At 39.0% G+C, this 21,684-nt stretch overlaps 1 protein-coding gene across 1 annotated transcript in view; it reads right to left on the bottom strand.

The window, feature by feature from the left end:
• Positions 1–21,684, bottom strand: part of Baz1a (bromodomain adjacent to zinc finger domain 1A) — an 86,360-nt gene that overhangs the window by 29,214 nt on the left and 35,462 nt on the right. Inside the window, exons 5-16 of the mRNA XM_055608705.1 lie at positions 20,842–20,943; positions 18,545–18,632; positions 15,927–16,061; positions 13,074–13,173; positions 12,145–12,311; positions 10,491–10,586; positions 8,963–9,101; positions 7,558–7,704; positions 2,458–2,553; positions 2,112–2,336; positions 1,521–1,686; positions 790–897 (exon numbers count right to left, since the gene is read on the bottom strand). Of these exons, the coding sequence (XP_055464680.1) occupies positions 790–897; positions 1,521–1,686; positions 2,112–2,336; positions 2,458–2,553; positions 7,558–7,704; positions 8,963–9,101; positions 10,491–10,586; positions 12,145–12,311; positions 13,074–13,173; positions 15,927–16,061; positions 18,545–18,632; positions 20,842–20,943 (1,569 nt within the window). The remainder of the gene's footprint in view (positions 1–789; positions 898–1,520; positions 1,687–2,111; positions 2,337–2,457; positions 2,554–7,557; positions 7,705–8,962; positions 9,102–10,490; positions 10,587–12,144; positions 12,312–13,073; positions 13,174–15,926; positions 16,062–18,544; positions 18,633–20,841; positions 20,944–21,684) is intronic.

The raw sequence follows: 21,684 nt of genomic DNA on the forward strand, positions 1-21,684 counted from the left end.
TGCTGAGACTCAGGGCCAAACTTTGGGCAGAGCCACAGGGAGTCTTATGGTGGAAGAGAGGGGTGGGAATAGAGGGACATGGAGGGAACAGGAGCCCCACAAGGAGACCAACAAAACTAAAAGATCTGAGCCTAGGGGGTCCTGCAGAGACTGATGCACCAATGGAGGACCATGCATGGAGAGGACCTTGACCCCCTGCTCAGGTGTGGCCAATTGGCAGCTCAGTCTCCATATGGATCTGAGTGAGGGGAGCAGGAGCTGCCTCTATCATGAGCTCAGCTGACTGCTCTCTGATCACCAGCCCCTGATGATGCAGCCTTGCCACAGCACAGAGGAAGAGGATCCAGGCAGTCCTGATGAAACTTAACAAGCTATGGGCAGATGGGAATAGTGGAGAACGCCCCCATTCAGTGGACTGGGGAAGGGGATGAGGAGAAGAGGAAGGGAGGGTGGGGCTGGGGGAGTTGAGGGAGGGGGCTTCAATCAGGATATATAATGAATAAAATGTGAAGAAAAAAATAAATAAAAACCATTGAAAGCTTTTGGAAAGTTACCATTCACAACATGAAAACTTTAAGAGAAAATGAATTATTTTCAAAGTTTAGGCTAAAAAATTAAGACGTATACTTGATTAAATATATGCAAATTTCATAGGCTTTTAAATATAATTATAGAAAATTATTTTTTAAACTCTGGGATATTTTAAGTTTCAGATGTCTTTTATTTTTATTATTTATGTATATGAGGTGAATAAATAAAGCCAAATAAGGACTGAAATTCAAACCATACCCTAGATCTGCAGCTGAATTTCGCTGCTCATCCTCTTTCAGTTTTTCTTGTTTCTCTTTCATTTTCTGTTCTTGTTCCTTAAGTTTTTCTTCCTTCCTTCTACGTATTCTGAAAGTCAAATAAAAGAGTACAGTTCATCTGACACAAAGATGCTTTTCACTTAGTATCTTTCCTTTATTAAGCTATAGAAAGAATTCAGAATGTTGTTAAAAACTCAGAATGTACGTTGGGGAAGCCCACTGCACGCTCTTTATTTAGACTGATACTCAGACCCAGGACCACACATGGAGATAACCTAGAACCCCTGCACAGATGTAGCCCATGGCAGCTCAGTATCCAAGTGGGTTCCCTAGTAATAGGAACAGGGACTGTCTCTGATGTGAATGCAGTGGCTGGCTCTTTGATCACCAACCCGAGGGGCGATCAGCCTTACCAGGCCACAGAGGAAGACAATGCAGCCAGTCCTGATGAGACCTGATAGGCTGGGGTCAGATGGAAGGGGAGGAGGTCCTCCCCTATCAATGGACTGGGGAAGGGGTATGGGAGGAGAAAAGGGAGGAAGGGTGGGATTGGGAAGGGATGAGGGAAGGGGCTACAGCTGGCATACAAAGTGAATAAATTATAATTAATAAAAATAAATAAATTAAAAAAGAAATCCCCAACATGAGCACAAGGTGGCGCTGTGTCGGCAACACAAGCTTTAATAGCAAGTGCGCGTGAGCGCTGCTTACCTAGCAGCGGTGGCTTCTCTCTCTTTCCGGTGTTGTTCTGCTTTGAGCTCTCGGAACTCCTGCTTGGCCTGTCGTAGTACATCAACATAATCTTCAATGAAATCTCTAGTAGAAACTAGGGTCAGTAGCTTCCCACAAAGAGCATGAAGTATCTTCATTTTTTCTCCTGCCAAAATGGATAATTTCTGTGTTATCAATGAGAAAAAAAGGAACAGTGTTTGACAATTTGTAACTCAATGACAAAATGCCTAATAAAGAACAAATGAGTAGCAGACATAGTGGCACATTTGTTTAATGCCAGCGTTTGGGAGGCCAAGGCAGGTAGATCTTTGTGAGTTTAAGGCCAGCTTGGTCTACATAGTGAGTTTCAGGACATCCAGAGACATAGTGAGGCCCCTGCCTTAAAACAAACAAACAAACAAACAAACCAAAACCAATCAACCAAGCAGCTCTACCATCAATAATAAGCCACTTTTTCTTATTTTCTTTAACAACTGATTCTTCATCTGGAGTTTGTCAGCTTGTACTTTTCTGGATAAAAGAGATGGGTAGGAAATAAACAGGTTAGAAAAATTCCAACGTGCAGTTTACCTGGTGTCAAATCATATACAGAAGTGCTGGACAGTTTTTTCACCAGACTGGGATTGCTTAATCGTAGCTCCATGCAGGCATCATCTGTAGCATCGAATCCTCCTCGTTTCTGGTACCGGTACTTTGCATTTGCTGATGTTACATCAGCACCTGAAGCTAAGATGTGCAGTCTTAGGATTTCAGAAAGAGTGCAGCTATCAAGATCCAAGCTTTTCAAACTGCAGCCTATATTGTTAGAAATGAAACAGTCATTTTAAAAATAGACAATAAATACTCAGCAATGTATGTACCTTTATAAATTAAAATAAAATGCCAAACAACAACAAGAAATAAAGCCCACACATACCCTGGTGTAACTGTGGCCATGCAGCGGCCAAGGATGCAACTGCAGACAGTGCAGATTTTGTGGGGTCTGCGTCCTCATCCAAAGCCTCTGTTAGATCTTTAAGGAGATAAATACTTTATTCTAGTGCAGGAATACTTGGGAAGAATGCCCTTTTAAAACGATGAACGAAACAGCTTAATGTTCAGGGACCTCAAAAGGACCAACACCCAGCACAGCGTTATTCACATTCTCTTGGTCTCCACCAAAGCAACAGATCCTAGAACACAGACTTTACACTAACATTTCCTTACAGAGCACACAAAAAAATTCCAAATTACCAGCAAGATGCCATTTTTTCCAAAAAATGGCAAAATGCATTTTAGAATTAAATCACTCATTTAGTATAACCTTAGAAAGTCTACTTTGAAAGTTGAATAAAGATACCCAATCTTATAAACATCTCAAGATTGAATCATGACACAGCATAGGTTGTAATTATCTCAAAATTGGCCCCCCAAATTGCCAACCTTTAAAGCCAGCATTGTTATCAATTATTTATACTTTTCATTAAAATTTCTTCACTTTCAAAATTTTTCAATCTAAAAAACATGGGGAATATTTCTCTTTATTTTCTCAAAGAATTGCTTTAGCTTTGAAAACCATTAGTGACAGTAGAACAACACAGCGAATCTACTGGTACAAATATATAAGCATCATGTAAACAACAGAGATGAAAACTCAAGTGCCAACTGTACCCCTTATGCTTGCCAGACACAAAAACCAAACAAACCAACTTGCTGCTGTATTACAAATGTTTACAAGTTACTCTAAGCAACAGGTCATGTTCTGGTTTTAGTACTGCCAGTAACTAGTGTACATCCTTTAGACAAATCAATTAATTTGGGCTTTATTTTTCTTAAAAGGGTTAGTCCAGGTAAGCAATTTGTAGGTTCTTCAAATATTTGTTAGCAACTCAATATAAGAGAAGCATGTAAAGTGGGTAGAAGGTGAGGATCCTATCCATCCATCTTGTCACCTCTCCTGCACTGCCATCAAGGATCTCAGGCTAGTCTGGGTTTGAGCTTCCATAATGTTCTAACATGTGATTCAGTTGGTAAAATTTCCAGGTTGACAAAATGAACCTCAAAGAATGAAGTGAGTAACTCTTCAAAGAAAAAGGCAACTCTGGGGTCAAGTCTGATCACAATTACTGATGATGTTAAGATATAAAGTGTACACAGGACCACACAGAAGTTAACCTGATTAAATGTAGTACAAATGCGTAGGTCACACACCAGACCTAACTCAAGTGACAGACAATATATTTTTCCTACCAGGCAAATACTAAACCTAAAACTTGACATTTTTCAATTTACATATAAAGCAACAACCAATACTAATTCTGATAAGCACTATGATTACCCACACTGCTAGACACAGCCATACCACTGTGCTAGATCTCTTCCTCAGTAGACATTATCGTGTCCAACCTCTACCATCTGGAGGGAAGCATCATTTCAGAACAAAGGTCACAGAGGGCCTAAGAAATGAACTAGTAACAGAATGATTGTTTTTACTGTACTATATAAAATGACATGTTAAGATATATTCTTTTACATTAAAAATTATATTTGTGTGTTTACCTTAGTGTATGTCTGTGTACCATGTATAAGCAGGTGCTGAAGAAGGCCAAAAGAGGGTGTCAGATCCTCTGGAAGAGGAGCTACAGTTGTGTCTATGTGGGTGCTATGATTCAGACCAGGGTCCTCTGCAAAAGCAGCCTGTGCTCTTAGCTGCTGAGCCATCTCTGCAGCTCAAAATATGTATTCTTAAACTGCATTATGGCACTTTAAAAAATTCCAAGTACACCTTTAGAATTTGCTCAGTATTCCTTCTTTCAAGAGAGTATGGCTCAACTGTATCCAGTATAACTGTATGAAAGTTATATATATTAATTTTTTGTTTTCTTTTGTGACAGGATCTCTCTATGTAGTCCCAGCACTGAGCTATATAGACCAGGCCAGCCTCAAACTCACAGAGATCCTCCTGTCTCTGCCTCCCTCATTATTATTGCAGGTGCCGAGATTAAAAGTGTGCTCCACCAAGCCTGGCTTTATTAGATCACTTTAATGTATAAAGAGGTACATACAATTCCAACACTCAGTAATGACATCCCAGAAAAAAGCTTAAAATTGTTCTATTTAAGGAGATGCTCTTAACCTTCTGAGTTCATAGTATAAAACTAAAGACAGGAAACTGGTTATGGTAGAACATGAATGATTGTGATCCCAGCAACTTAGAAAGGACTTGGAGTAAAGAGGCAGGAGTTCAAGACCTCGGTGTGGTGGTGCACACCTTTAATCTCAAGGCTCAGGGAGGCAGAGGCAGGTGGATCTCTTTGAGTTTGATCTACAAAGCTAGTCCAGGCAGCCAAGGCTAAAAAGAGAAACCCTGTCTCGAAAAACAAAACAAACAAACAAACAAACAAAATTATATATGGGTGGTTAAGAAGACAAATGACTAGCTTTTTAACTTTGTTGCCTAATTTGAGATAAAGATAACATCACATCACATAACATAAGGTTATAGTCCAGACTGTCTAAATTTCTGGCCTATACCTCCTTATTAGCCATGTTTCTTTTAGCTAAATTTCTGTTTCTTTGAACGAAAAACAGAACCAGTCAAAGTGGAAGTTAAACAAAACAAAAGCCCCTTATTAGGAAGCCCACTTGGAGACTAAGTCTACGGGCTACATCTGAGCTGAGGTTTTTAGGTCCTCTCCATGCATTGTCCTTGGTTAAGGTATCAGTCTCTGCAGGGAGAGGACCTAAAACCCCAGCTCAGGCGTAGCCCATAGACTCAGTCTCTAAGTGGTTCCCTAGTAAGGGGAACAGGGACTGTCTCTGACATGAACTCAGTGGCTGGCTCTCTGATCACCTCCCCCTAGGGGTGCAGCCTTGCCAGGCTACACAGAAAGACAATGCAACTAAGTCCTGATGAGACCTGATAGACTAGGATCAAATAGAATGGGAGGAAGACCTCACCTATCAGTGGAATAGGGGAGGGGCATAAAGGGAGAAGAGGGAGAAAGGGTGGGATTGAGAGGAGACAAGGGAGAGGGACACAGTTGGGATACAAATTGAATAAGTTGTAATAAATGATAATAAAAAATAATAAAATTAAAAAAAAATCAATCCTATCATTTTCAGGAAGATTGTAAAAAACTTTTCTGTTATTGAGATGGGAGGAAAAAATAAAGTTACTTTTGGGGTAGCCGCCATCAGTGAACTTGACAGCAAAGTGGGAGCTGGAGGAAAAATGCCATGCTTTGTTTTCCAATTTCTAACATTCATATTTACAAAGGGAACACTAAACCCTTTATTTTGTAGCAAGCACTTTACAGGGATCAACTCCGTATTTCTATATTTGAGATTGTTCTGATAGGAACAAAGATTTAGAAAGTACAGATCAAGCAAATCCTGAATAGAAAAAACTGGTAATTCAAACACCAACAGCTTTCTAATTTTTGTCTTTGCATTAAATGATTTTCTCACACAAGTTCCTTCTCATTCTTTGAAAAAAAAATCATTGTACTTATCACATGCATGTGTGGGCTTGTGTGAGCAGGCATGCATGTAGAGGTCAGAGGACAAGTCCTTCAGATGTTGGTTCTATGAACACCTAAGCTATCTTGCTGGACTCACTTTTCTTTTTGTACTAGAACTTCCAAAATGGCAATACCCATCTGTTTTAAATATGGAATTAAACACAACTTATGTCTTGTGTTAAGATCGTAACTTTACCAATAACTCTAGAATGTTACTGGCTAACACAACACAATGGCTATATAAATACTTCCGTTTGATTGTCTTAATTATCTAAAATGAAAATGGGACAGTCACATTGCTAAAACGACCTTGATATGGAACCTACGGTATTAGCACATAAGCTGGAGAATACATTTCACTTCAACTCAGACCAAAGCTCTGCAGACTTATCAGTATCTCGATTCAGGAACCAGGCATAGAGCTCAAACTGTCTAGGGCCAAAAAACTGGCAGACTGGAGAAGTCCCATCTTTGTGAATGAACAATCTGCTGTTAAGACACCTCCCAGCATGATTTTCTTATTGAGATTTTTACATAACAGACTAAGGCATTACTTAGTCAAACTCCTAGTCCACAATCACGTCAATAACATACAAAATGTTTAACACTTCCTCTGACTACAGGAGGTAAACAGTGAGCATGTCATTTTGAGAAGTCTCATGTGTCTTAGGCTGGACTTGAATTGGGTGTATTGCTGAGGATGACCCTGATGATCTTTCTGCCTCTGCCTCCCAAGTGTTGGAGACACGGTATACCCTTCCATGGCCAGTTTTATGAGGTCCTGGGGAATGAAGCCAGGGCTCTCTGTGTGCAGGTAAGCATGTCCACACACAGCTGTTCAGAAGCAGAGACAGTTTATGAAGAAAGTTAAAGGAAAGGCACATCTGAGGATGGAAGTGGACTAGTTGGCTGGACCAAGTCCAGCAGCTCAAAAGACTCATGAACATATTTTCAGAAGCTCTTCAAAGGTTCCTCCAAAATTTTTTTGCTGTGTTACCATACATTAAATACTGACCTTGGATATTTAAGAGCTTAGAATTTAAAGAACAAAATTTCTAGATCAAACTATCAAGATAAAAAAAAATTTCTAAATGTTAAGTGTAAAAGGTGTCAAATCTACAATAAATCAGCAATAGAATTTGAGCTGAAGATAGCAATAAGACGTTTTTAAGTTTTTCCAATGAAGGGCAGAGGAAAAAGGCTATTTAGCAGAATGTCTTGGCATTTCAGATACCAGCCAGTGAGATGTTTCAAAGTAACAAGGGAAAATGCAAAGATATAAAAGAAAGACAACTCAGGAGAAATGTCTCACAGGCTGTCAGAAAAAGGTCATACCAACATTAAGTTTCCCCAGACAACTGGCAATACGTTATTAGCATAACATACTTCGCATCAGATAAACTGAATACCTCTATTTTCTGACTGCAAAAGAAAAGGTAGTGTAAAAATAATCATCAAAAACCAGTTTTACTACAAAGCTGCTAGTTCAATCACCAATGATGTTGAACTCTGACCTTTGGTGTCAGCATCAGTTATCTGCTCTTTGGCTACTTCCTCCTCTTCTTCAGCCATCGCCTGGAAGATTGCAGTCAGGAAGAAAAAAAGCAATTCACACAGTGGGCCTTCACTGTCATTTCCTACAAGAGCTTCCTCTAACACTTCTGTGAATAAAACGTTTAAAAGGAATTTAAACTTCTGTCATGACTGAAGAAACAACTCCATTGGAAAATAACAAACATTCAATCAACATCAGCCCGTGTAAGTGTCTGTTTATGAAAGTAGATCCACATATTATCTAAACCAAAATAAATTATGATTTCAACACAGCAAAAAAAAAAAAAAAGTCAAAGTCAGTGCACAAAGGAAGTCAAAATAGCTTCACTGGACCAATAAATATAATATCTAAATTTAAAGCTGAGGCACAAACTTAGGTACATTTAAAAACATACAATTTTAGACAGATGTGGTGACACACGCCAATTCCTAAAGTTCAGAGGCAGAGTCAGGATTGCCACAGATGAAGGCAGATTGCTGGACCAGTCTACATAGCAAATTCCAGGTCAGAAAAAGCTATACAGTAATACCCTTTTCTCAAAAAAATAAGAGACATAAATTGGTTATTATTGTCCCAGTGCTCTTGAGAATTATGTGGGATGTTGTTTACCAAACAGTGCACAGGAGAGGTATATCATGTTTTAATCCTAACATTGTGTAGGTGTTAAATGTTTCTTTTCTAATTTATTTTACCTAAATAGCATTGTTTAGATGCTCTTGGTTCATAAAGCATAGCACTTCATGCCTTAAACCTAGCCCATAAGGAGAAACTGAAGAATCTGAAAGCACTGTTGGTCAATGTACTCTTATCTTATTAAAATAAAAATGACAGTGCAAATCTGTATTGGAGGTTTTCTATAAGTACCTTAAAATTTATTGAATAAAAATTTAAAATTTGATTCAAATTCCTCCTCACATTGGACTCTATTATAAAGGTTTATACAAAGTTTGTAAACACACAGGTAAATTACAAGTGGAAAATATTTGTCTGTAAACCCTCACACCCTGTTCCTCACTCAAGTAGGTCTACTCTCCAGCCCTTGAGTCCTAGGTCTGTAACTGTTCTTGTGAGTGCACATGGCAGAGGTAAGGATGTACAAGTTCCAAGCCTAACAGTCACAGTTTCTGTTTCCTGTGGGAGGTCACGTGAAGAGCATGTGGTGAAAAATCATCTCCAACAACTAGCCAATCAAGCCTTCGTATGATCGCAGATCTAGCCACTCTTTGGGTGCACTCATACAGGAGACTCCAAAGAGAAAAGTTATGTTGACGGACCCTACAGAACTGTGAGAGATCACTTGCTTTTTAAAGCCTCTAAATGTCAGAGTAAACTGTCCCGCAGCAACAGGTAACTTGAGTACTTGCCTAAGGTTACGCCCTCTGGAAACTCATCTTGAAGATCAAAAAGTTCCCCAAATGCATTAAGGAACTCCAAAACCATCAGAGCATCACCAAAGACTTCAGGAGGTAGTCTAGTTTTCACTGGTGTTGGTTCTGGAAGTTCCTGCAAGGTTAAGCAGTCCATGAATATCTGAATGAGGAGCAGGAAAGCTGCAGGGGCACACCCTAACGTATTCTTAACTAGTAAACTGTCCCACGTGCATTAGTGGCTCGAAGCCCTGGAAGCTTACCACCTTACCTTAGGAACTGATTCAGTTTTATTAAACCACAATCCATAAAACAAACTATGAAGAAAAGGCATTTCCTTTACCAAAGAAGACAGGCTGAAGTGCGTTTCTGACTCAATCTCCTATTCAAAGATCTTCTATCAAGCTCAAATTCTGAAGTCAAATTGTTTGTATTTTCAATGTGAACCTTATAGAACAGGGGATAATTGACTGCCTAGTGATTTAGAAACGGCTCTGAGCAACAGAACCAAAAAAATCTAGGCCCAGGAGTCTTTTTCTGAGACTGATATTCCAACATAGAACCCCTGCACAGAGGTAGCCCATGGCAGCTCAGTATCCAAGTGGGTTCCCTAGTAAGGGGAACAGGGTCTGTCTCTGACATGAACTCAGTGGCTGGCTCTTTGATCACCTCTCCCTGACGGGGGTGGGGGGGAAGCAGCCTTACCAGGCCACAGAGGAAGATAATGCAGCCAGTCCTGATGAGACCTGATAGGCTAGGGTCAGATGGAAGGGGAGGAGGACCTCCCCTATCAGTGGACTCGGGGAGGGGAATGGGTGGAGAAAGAAGGGGAAGGCAGGATTGGGAGGGGATGACAGAGGGGGCTACAACTGGGATACAAAGTGAATCAATTGTAATAAAAAAATGGCTCTGTATAAATTGAAGTGAATGAGTAAGGTTTAGATATCTTCACATTATTTCCGGAAATAAGCAAAATCCTTATTCTCTTACCCCAAATAAATGTAAATGCATGTCTGACTACAGCCGCTATTCTAAGTCAGGTATCACAAAGAAAGATCAATTACTTCAGCAGAATAACCACCACTACAGTAACAATGCAACCCCGGAAAGCTAAGAAACACGCTGTGTAACACGAGGAAAATGTGCTCCCATCAAGAAACAAACATTTCACCTGCATGTCTACTACAGGCTTCCAATCTCAGGGCCCAGAAGAGTGATGCAGGTTAGTGGAAGCTTCGGGCGGCCTGGACTACACAGTGAGGCCTACCTCACTGCCCGCCCTACCCCACCCCACCTCCCCCAAAAAAGGAAAAAATAAGCCAACCAAAAATAAAAATAAAAAGAAGAAGAAATATATATTTTAGACCAGGCTGGCCTTGAACTCAAGAGATCCATTCACCTGTCTCTGACTACCAATTGCCGGATTAAATAAATGAATGTGTCACCATGTCCAGCCCAACCATTTTATCAGCAAAACCATGTAGGCCAAATTAAACACAACTGTGTCAAAAACTGTATTTCATACCTTAAGGTCATCACATTCCATATCTTCTCTGGGTTTACTCCACTGCTTTAAGTATTCCATATATTTTCGCTTTTCTTCACGTAATTTCTCTCTTTCCTAACAAAGGGTAATAAAAATTTTTAGAAGAAATAAATGTATTAGTTAATATCAACATCAGCACAAAATTGTTAATAAACACTGGGGCTAAGCAGTTCAGCTAGGAGAGTGCTTGCCCAATAGTCAAGAATCCTGGGTTTGATCCTCAAGACTATATAAACTGAGGCCTGGCGGCATACACTTGTAATTCCAGTACCTGGGAGTTGCTGCCAAGAATTCAAGATCATCCTTGGCTACAGAACAAATGTGGGCCCAGCCTAAGTTACATGAGACCGTGTCTCAATTAAATACAAACAAAAATTCCCCAGAACTGGAGTTCCATGAAGATAGTTGTAAGCTGCCATGTGGGTGCTGGGAATCAAACCTGGGTTCTCTGGGAAAGTGGCCAGCATCCCCATCCACTGAACCATCTCTCCAGCCCTATGTTTTTTTGTTTGTTTGTTTGTTTGTTTTTTAAGGCCAAGAATAAAGACTGGAAACAAGCAAATCAAAGTGTTATTATTAATATTTTTTTTTGTGTATGGTGTATGTATGTATGTAAAAGGAGGAAGGCAGAGATCAGTATCAGTGTCTTCCTCTATCACTTTCTACCTTGTAATTAAAAAAAAAAAAAAAAACAACATGTGTATGTGCCTGCTTCTCTGTGTAATATATCACATGTGTACAGTGTCCACAGACCAGAGCATCAGATCCCCTAAAACTGGAGTTAAAGATGGTTATGAGTTGCACAATGTGGGTGATAGGAACCAAGATCAAGTCCTCTGTAAAAACAGCAAGGGTTCTGGGTTCCCAGCTCTAGGGAGGCCAGGGCAAGCACATCTCTGTGAGTTGGAGGCCAGTCTACATAGTGTGTTTCAGGACAGCCAAGGCTACACAGAGAAACCCTGTCTCGGGGGAAAAAAAAGTATAGGGCTGGAGAAATGGCTCAAGAGTTAAGACGACTGGCTGTTTCTCCAGAGGACATGGGCTCAGTTCCCAGAACCCACATGGCAGCTTACAACTGAATGCCAACTGCAGTTCCAGGGGATCCAACACCCTCACACAGACACACATACAAGGCAAAACACTAATGCACATAAAAAACCAGCAAGTGCTCTCAACTATTGATCCGTCTCTCTAGCCCACTGGATGTTTTGCCAGTGTGTCTGTCTGTGCAGCACATACATGCCTGACACCTGTGAGGCCAGAAGAGGATGAGAGGCCCTGGAGCTGGAGTTATGGTTGTGAGCTGCCATGTGGGTGCTAAGAACTGAACGCAAGTCCTCTGAAGCACAGCCAGTGCTCTTACCCATTGAGCCATATCTCCAGCTTGCATTTTAAATTTGTGACGTGTAAAAGTACACAAATATGTTGAACCTTAAAATAATTAATACATTTTCTGAAGCAAAAAAGAGATAAACTAATTTTTTATCAATATTTTATGTACAGACTCAGAAATATGAATGAAAATGGTAAAAGCATTTAATTTAAAGAATTAGCCATGCATTTAAATATGTAAATTTATATTATATTTATATTATATGTAAGAATTACTGCTAATGCATACTCAAGCAAATACCTTTTCTCTTTCTATTTTAAGTCTCTCTTTTTCTTCTTTTTTCTTTAGTCGCTCTTCTTCTACAATTTTCTTCAATTCTTCCCTCTTTTTCTCTTTATCTTCCTTTTCTCTTTTTCTTGCTTCCAAAGCATCTGCTTTTTGTCGTTTTAGTTTAGCCTTTTCAAAAGCTGTGAGGAAGGTCAAATTTAAAATTGTATACAGACAAAAACAGACATTCAGCTTTTTTTTTTTTTTAATCTAACAAAAGACACTTTAAAAATAATTTAGGTTAAATGAGATTAGCAGAGATTCAAGTTCTTGAGGAGCTAGCAGGTAACTGATTAACCAGTAAGATACCCACAACAGGACAAACATATCCTGCCTTTGAAAGTAAAGATACTAAAACATACACACAATCTACTTGTTAAGATACAGGATCACTTCTGGGCAGTGTTGGCTCATGCCTTTAATTCCAGCCTCAGGAGGAAGAGGTAGGCAGATCACCATGAGTTCGAGGCCAGCCTGATCTACATAGAGAGTTCCAGGACAGAATGACTACATGGAGAATCCATGTTCTGAGGAAAAAAGATATAGACTCACACCCCTCTCAAACCACATGAATGAGTCTAGACTCCACATGTGAACTAGATTCAGATGCCCTCAAACTAGGAGGCAGTGTCAGTAAAGGCCATGTAACCTAGATAGTGGACTCTCTGAATACAACTTCAGTTCAATCTAGCACTGGGCAGTCTCCTAGGGAATGATGATATATGTCACTTGGAAGAGATAAGTTCCATTTAGAAAAAAAACAGCAGTTATCTGTGGGAAGATGGTTTAGATTTCTATAAATAGAAAAATAGGTATATCATTCAGAAATATTCCTCACTTGGGCCCAGAGAAATATTCTTTCTTATCATTAAACAGAGTTTGGAGAGAATGTTAAAACTCACCTAGTGCCTTCATTTCTTCTTGTTTCAAAAGCTTATCTCTCTCTTTAATAGCTTTGCTCTGGCATCCTGCAATAGCCTGTTTACTAGCCATGTTGTCCTCCTAAAAAAAATAAACCAAGAAACTAAAGTGGGAAATTACAAACTATATAAACTGATGCTCTGCCAAGCTCTCCTACCTAGTAAGGAAAACAAAACCCATCAAAAGCCCCCCTGCTCCCCCCCCCCCCCCCAGGACTCAGGTATAGCTCAGTAGTAGAGCACTGCCTAGTATGCAACCCAAAACTCTGAGTTCAAATGCCCAGCATGGAAAAATACAACAACACCCCCACACCAATCACGCCTTTTTGTAAATACTAAAATGAGATCTGCTTGTAAAATAGAAGTAGGAATCCTAATCACAGTGATAGGTAGAACATGGGTCAATCCCAACACTCACATAAATTAGAAAACACCCAACATTTTCAGTACTAGATCAAGAGCCATAAAAATGGCTGGGCGCATTGGCACACATCTGTGATCCTAAGCACCCAGGGAGGCAGAAGGCAGGTAGATCTCTGTGAGTTCAAGGCTAGCCTAGTCTACAAAGCCAGTCTGGGACAGGTAAGGATATTCAGATAAATCCTGCCTTGGAAAACCAAAACAATAAAAATTACACATTAGAAAAATAATAACAAATCCTCAAGATTACTTTGTAAATAGATGACTAAGTATAAAATATGAAACACATGTCAGAAGGATTTTTTTTTTTTTGCCAAATTTTTATTCTATTTTGGAACAGCATTTTTGTTGTGTAGCTCCTTGGTTGTCCTAGAACTCTCTATATAGACCAGGATAACCTCAGAACTGCTGCGATCATCCTGCCTTTGCCTTGTACCACAGCTGGCTTCTTAATATGCATGTATTACTTCATATTACTTTATATTATTTGTAATATAACAAAGCATATATTTTAATATTTAAGTACCTGGCCAGTGCTAAATCATAGTGATAAACAAGGGAGACATAGTTCCTTCCCTCAGGGATCGTTTACCAGGCAAGTCAGAGCCTTGTTTGTTAGATTTTTAAAAAAACAAAGTTCAATATTTTAAGTAAACATCTTTCAAATCTCAATATTCGGCTAAATTCTGAAGTAGAAATTTCAAACAGCTGAAAAAAGATAATTACAACTGAACTAGAGCTGGGATATAAAAGTACTCAATTGGTCCCTAAGTTGAAGGCTATATGGAAGAAGAAACACCTTTCATCCAGAAGGACTGGAGAGCAGCAAGGGTGTGGTACCAAGGAGGGAGCAACAGAAGAAAGAGGATCTACTTTGCCATTATTTATTTATTTATTTATTTATTTATTTATTTATTTATTTATTTATTTATTTATTTATTATGGCACAAGCAATTCTTTCAAAGAACACATAACAAGGGCCTAGAAATGACTAAGATTCTTCAACAAATTACAAATCATACAGAATATCCTCCAAACTGGTATTTAGAAGCAGTAGAAGCTTGCTTGCAAATGATTATAGCCATCAGCAATCTCTAGTCAATAGAAAAGATGGAGGCAGCATGTATAGGATGAGGATAAGAGGAAAATAGAAACGTAAAAGGAAAGAGAATTTAGGATCAGGAGAATCGTTACTTCCAATTCTGAGAGCTGCATAGATTACTTGTTTGCCCACTTCCAGACACTTCCAGGTGTCCGAGTTAGAAAATGACAATGATCATCAAGAAGGAAAACTCTTTTGCTAAAAGAAGTAAATGTAAATTGGGAAATAAGCACAGAATTGACATATTTTTCATCCCACGCTGCCCTTCTCTTTCCACTCTAAAATTTCTTAAGAGATTTACCTTGCATTTTAGGCCCCTCATTACATACCCTGAGTCAGCAGTAGATTGTTATTTGCTTGGATTTAGGCCACCACTTTTTGGTTAAAGTCTATTTTAGTAACTATACAAGCAAATTGGATATTATTATAGAAAGAATATTAGATCCATTTGATTTACAAATTGCAGCCTGAAGAATACACATTCTGTTTCATAGCCCATTAGAATCTGCATCATAGCCTACTAGACCTCTGTATATTTACAGATCTGCCATGCTACACATACTAGAACACTCTGCAAACCAATGCCTTCCCTTATATCCGTGTTCAAGTCTCAAGTACCCTATACCTTTTTGCCCTATGCTGAGTGTCTTAACCACTGTTCTATTGCTGTGAAGAGACACCATGACCAAGACAACAACTGTAAGAGAAAGTATTGAGTTGAGGGCTAGCTTAAGTTGCAGGTTTGGTCCATTATCATCATGGCGGTATGCACGTACAGTCTGGAGCAGCAGCTAAGAGCTCCATCCTGATCCATAGGTACAAAGAAACACACTGGGCCTGCTGCAGGCTTTGGAAACCTCAAAGCCCACTTCCTGAATACTAAGCATTCAAAGTATGATCCTACGGTGGCTATTCTTGTTCAAACCTCAACTTTTCTGTTGAAGTCAGGCCTTTCTTAAAGCCCTCTAGTCAGAATTGTTCTGGATACTTCAGTGTTCTTGCTTATTTCCTGAGTTCTTCATCCTATTTGTTTTTCTCTAGTAATTGCCTGTATGCTTATTCCTACCTTGGTATGAACCTGTCTCCCGAGAATGCTTAATCTGCACTGGAAACTTCATAGATCTTAATGCTGAGCAGCTGCCAAGGGAGCATGCATTCAAATTTTCTTACATGAAGTAATGAGAGTAACGAGTTATCTTCTTACAGAGTATAGGGGTGATAGGAACTAAACATCTTCTCTACTGCAAATACTGCTTTATTAACGGCGAAAGGATAGTTTAGCTTTCTCTTTGTTTAGCTTTCTCTTTGCCTACCTGACCAAGAGATATTCGTTTGGGAGGTCTTCCTCTTCGTCTGTTAGCAGGACTGAAGATAAATGTAGGTGGATCATCAGGGAAGAAATAAGAAAAATCTTGCTCTGCTATGTTATATGTTGAAAGAGATGATGCCTTAATTAAAAACAGGGTATAGTGACAATACATTAGTGGACCATATACAATATGTTCAAATGTCATATGACACTATTATTGCTGTTAAAGACTTAAGCCAAAAAACATTCTTTCATATGCTTTATGTGGTTGGTTTATGTGATCCTTATTAAATAATTCATCAGAAACATACCAGATAGAAAGTTAAAGTTTACTGTGACACATGCCTGTAATCCCAGCATGTGCAAGGCAGGACAAGAAGATCAGGGGCTCATGGTCATTCCTGGCTGCACAGCAGCTTGAAGGTCTGCTTACAGAGACTCAGCCTAACAAGCCAAACACCCTTACCACAGAATATCAACAATGTTTCTACAGACGCTTCAACACTAAAAGCTATTCCAATATGATGTTTTTAAGATTTATTTTTAATATTGGTGTATGTGTTGTATGTGTGTGGGTATGTGCAAATATAAGGGCAGGTGCTGGAATTTTATATAGGCAGTTGTGGGTGCTGAGAACCAAATTCAGGTCCTCTGCAAGAGCAGTAATTAGCTCTTAACAATGAACCATCTCTATAGATACGTACTCTTATTTTGTTTTGACCAATTTGTCTAAGTAAATATATATTTTTATTTTATTTTTTGAGATAGGAATTCACCATGTAGCTCTAACTAGCTTTGACCTGCTATTTAGACCAGCTTGGTCTTGAATTTGGGCATTAGCCTGCCTGTGCCACCTAAGTGCTGGAATTATAGATATACACGACCATGCCTGGCTTGATAATATTCAAGTCATACACTTCACATGAAGAAACCTCTGTATTTTGTTTTTACTTGGTAGATAATAATAAAATATTATTTATGAAACAGAATGTTTCAGTATTCCAATAAATATCTTTCTCCTTTGTTTTGTTTTGTTCTGCTTGCTTTTTAAGAGAGTCTCTCTGTCAACTCCAGGCTAATTTGTATACTTACTCAGAAAAGGCCAAAAATATACTGTGTAACAATGCTTTCAAGTTTTTATATAACATTAAATTTTCATCATGTCTACTTGCCCAGATCCCACTAGGATACTTAGGTATTCTAATAACTTTGAATTCTTTATTGTACCCACTGCAGGTGTTTTCCATCGAGTGCTTGCCCTTAAAAGCTACCTGACAGCATCTTTAACCTGTATTTTCACTGTCAATGCAGTCTCAATGGCATTGCGGTTGCTGTTCTCTGCAGCTGTTTAGCACACAAACATCAGCACTTGTTCTATTTCATGTATACAGGCATGCAGGGCTAGTTCTTCAAGTGGCGAGCCAAATGTCTTAATTTTATGTTAATAAATAACTTGTTTTGTTCCTAAAAATAGAAAATGTAATGTTTAGCCATATATTTGTCTTTCTTCAGTTCTTTTCTTTTGTGGTTTACATGTACACAGTGAAAGTGAACATCGTCAGCACCTGTAGCTGGTTTAGACGAAGGTTTCTAATCTGTTCTTGTGCATATGAGGTGTTCTCACCTGTGCACGTGTGGACCGGAGGTTGACAATGGGTGTCTTCCTCGGTCACTGTCCATCTTAGCTTTGAGACAGGGCCTCTTGCTGAACCCCAGTCTTGCCCTTTCAGTGAGACCAGGGAGCCAGGGAGTCTTTGAACCCCTGCTTCCACCCCAGAACTGGTGTTACGGATACATGCTGTACACCCAGTTTTTCAGGGTTGCTCAGCGTGTCTCAGACTTGCCTCAAAACTGTGATCCTTCTTTCTCTGTCTCTTCAAGCGTTGGGATTACAGGCATAAACCACTATGTCTGATTCTCTATTTTTTATGCTTCTACATTCTAATGTTGATTTAAATAGTTCACATTCAAAACTAATTTTCCACTTTTGGGTTCTTATTTAACGCACAATGGAAGATCATTAAAATCTTGATTTTCAGGGCTGAGGATGTAGTTCAGTTGCTAATGTGCTTGCTTAGCATGGACGAAGCCCTAAATCTAATGCCCAGCATCACACCTGGATACACATCTATAATACAGCATTTAGGAGGAGGCAGGAGAAACATAGTTCAAGGCCAGCCTCAGATACATAACAACTTTATTCTCCGCCTTAATGGTCACAGCAAAACCTAAGCTTAGTATTTGGTCTAGGATGCCTTTGTTTAGTTCTCTTACTTGAGCACTTATTTAGCACAATTCTGAATCTATCTGCTCTCTGAAAGGCAGATTCACGTTGTTAGAAAATAGTTAAGTCACTATACAACTTTTCACGCTCTCCGCCTGTTTTCATCTTTTTTGGCTGATCACCTATCAGTGGTATTAAATAAGCCACTCAGTAATCCTAAAACGGTATCCAATTCAACAATACTTTTAAAAGGTACTAAAACTTAGCTGCCCCCAGATAAAGTGAGAGCTATTTAAGCCATCTTTGAGATATCATTTTATCAATGTTATAAATTTATAACACTATATATACATTTGTTATTATTTCTTCCCAATAAATAATTTCACTATTCTCATTACCTTAATTTTAATGACTCCATCTTGTGGTTCACAGTGCTGCTTCAGAAAAAGCTTTAGTTTATCACGAGAAAATAGGTGTTTTCTCCGGCTAACGATGGGGAAGAAGGTAGTATTAGTGCTAGCAATTTAATCTGAGCCCATAATTGCTATAAACACAAAATGTGACTGTTAAACCCAGGAATGGACTTACACAGTGGAGAATGTTCATTCTCCAAAGATACTTAGTAGACCTTATTAGAAGCTCCACAGAGGGGTTATGCTAGAACTTAGAAAAACCTGAGTGGATCATTATAAAAAAGCCTATTACAAAAACAGAACATGTATTTATTGTTTAAAAAAAAGAGAAATAAAGTAAATAAGAAAATTGTTTTAAAAATATTTAAAAATTAAAATTAATAGAAAAATTAAAATAAAATAATTAGCTATGACACAACATTAACTGAAACATTACATGGCTATTGTAAGCAAAACTGAACAGAGATCTTAGCACATTTTAACCCTTTGTATTTAATTTCATACACTAGCCAACAAATTAAGAGATAAAAGTTAAAGAGAATTAAAATCAAGTTTCAAACATACAATTTTATTTTTCCCTTTGATTTTCCTCAAAAGCAACAAGGCTACTACCAATAAAACCAAAACAGTTAAAAAACAAAAGGAAACGCACCAGCACAACAGTCCTGGTAAAATATGAATGTTTTCATTAACTTCAGTGCATGTCTTTCAAATAAAGGTAGAAAGTTTCCTTGCCAATAGGCCTCACTGGGGCATAAGGCAGTGGCCCTCCTCAAACTTGTCTTCGTTTCCTGGTCTTTAAAGGTTTTGCTAAGTTGCTGTCCAGCACTGCGGAGCAGCTGGCAAACAGAAGGTAGTAATTTGCTGACAATGAACAAATTGGTAGAATCTGCATTCTCTGTTATGTGGCTAGTGGCCGCAAATGGGTTTTCTTTTTATAAATATGCTAAAAAAGTCAGTTCCTCACTTTTACTAGTTAAATAAGGGCTCAAAAACCATAAGTGACAATTAGTTATCATTGGTCAGTACACAGGACATTTCACTAACAGGAAGTTCTACTTGTTACTGTTTCTCTAGTGTAGCAAGTCTCTTACAGGAGACAGCAAACAAAACAGTACTTTTGAGGCCAACAAGAGCTGTAAGTTAGAAGGCTCAGCACTTGCTTCCTTGAAGAGAGCCTGGGTTCCCAGTACCCATATGACAGCCCACAACTCTAACTGCAGATCCAGGAGATCCAATGCCCTCTCTCTGCCCTCTGTGAAGACTAGGCACATCATGCTGGCAAAACATTAATACACATAAAATAAAAATATAAATCGAAAAAGGAAAAAAAATTAAGAGTTATTTCACTGTTTTATTGTCAAACATAACTTTCTTAACTCTGTAATTCTTTAGCTCATCAATGAAAAAGAGGCAAATGAGCAAATGAGGGTATAACCAAAGTCTATAGCTTATAAAGTAGAAGCCAAAGAGTGAATAGACGAATGAGTAATATTAACTAGGAAACGAAACGGTAATTGCTATCTGTACTTTGACCTAGAGACAAAGGAGCAACCATACACTAACAGCCGCCTCACTGGGCCTCGGTTCCTCGGTGCGTTAAGTCAACAGATAGTACTAAACGAGTACTCGGATAACTGCCGTGGAGTCATGTTCCACACTGCTACACAACATTGACAGCTACAAAGTTCATCCCAGAGAACCACACAATTGATTCTAAAATAAATACTTTAAATTAAAAAATAACATTTTAAGTAAGTTTCCGATTTTGAGTTGGCTAATTGCTGGATGTGTGTGGCTCATTGGCTCGAGGCTGGGTAGACCTGCTGGCCATCTTAAACTAACGGCGGGGCCTCCCAAAGAAACCAATCCTACGCCTCACTGTAACTACAGGTGATATGTCTGGGCTGGTAACGTGGCTCGGCAGGCCACAGCACTTGATGCCAAGCTGAGGGACCTCATTTTGATCCTGGATTCAACATGACAAAGTAACTCCTACAGATAGCCTCTGCTTTCCATGTGTTACTCGGCACGTGCAGGCACATGTGTAAGCGTACACACAAACACTCAATGTTGAGAAGGTTTTTTGTTTTTGTTTTTAAAGAAAGTGGTACCCCAAGCTGGATGTGGTGGCATACACACTTAATCCCAGCACTCAGGAGGCAGAAGCAGGTGGATCTTTTTTGAGTTCCAGGCCTGCCAGGGCTGTTACACAGAGAACCGTTGTCTGGAACCGCACCCACCCCCACACCCCTACAGCAATGTCAAATGCTGAGTTTTACCTGATTTGTGTTGCTTTAACGACAGCAGACTCATACATTTCCTTTTTAGTGGGCTGCACCCTGTACCTGAATAATAAAGGATCAACTGCATCTTTTTTCTTCCTAAAAAGAAGGAAAAGAGCCAAATCAGCTAATTATTTGAAAAAATGACATTATAAACCTTCATTTCCTTGCACATTGTAGTAACAGAATCTTTTCTTTTTCTTTTGAAAAAAGGTCTCACGATGTAGCTCTAGCTGGCCTTAAACTCACAGAGAACAGCCTGCCTCTGCCTCCTAAGTACTGGGATTGAAGGTGTACTCTACTACACCAGCTATAATACAATCTTATGTGGCTTTATTTTAACTAAGATTTTTCTAAGTTAGATACCCTTTCCCATGGTATTAGCTAAAACACAAGCACTATAAGGCATAATTTAATCTTAGGTAAGAATTTTAATTATTCATCCAATAAAATTTCTATGGGTGAATAAAGTAGCTGGAAATAAATTAGTACTTAGTACTGTTTAGGGTTTTTTTTTTTTTTTAATTTGTTTGTTTGAGACAGAGCGTCAGATAATCTGGGCTGGCTTGGAGCTCCTTCCCCTTTTCAATTCAGCATTGCAGGCCTGTGCCCCTTATGTTTGTTTGGGGAACTGAACACATCTTCTCACACTCCAGGTTAAGTCTTCTACCAACTGAGCAATCCCCAGCCCCTACATCAGAAAATGAGAGGGAAAAATGTTGAAGAAAAATAAAGGGAAAGTGAGCATAGAGGCACATTGCCTATAATCCCAGCACTTGGGAAATACAGGTATGAGGATCAGAAATTCAGTGTCATCCTAAACTGCACAGAAAGTTGCAA

The sequence above is a fragment of the Psammomys obesus genome, unplaced genomic scaffold (genome assembly GCF_907164565.1).
Source record: "Psammomys obesus unplaced genomic scaffold, mPsaObe1.curated_primary_1811, whole genome shotgun sequence".
Lineage (NCBI taxonomy): Eukaryota > Metazoa > Chordata > Mammalia > Rodentia > Muridae > Psammomys > Psammomys obesus.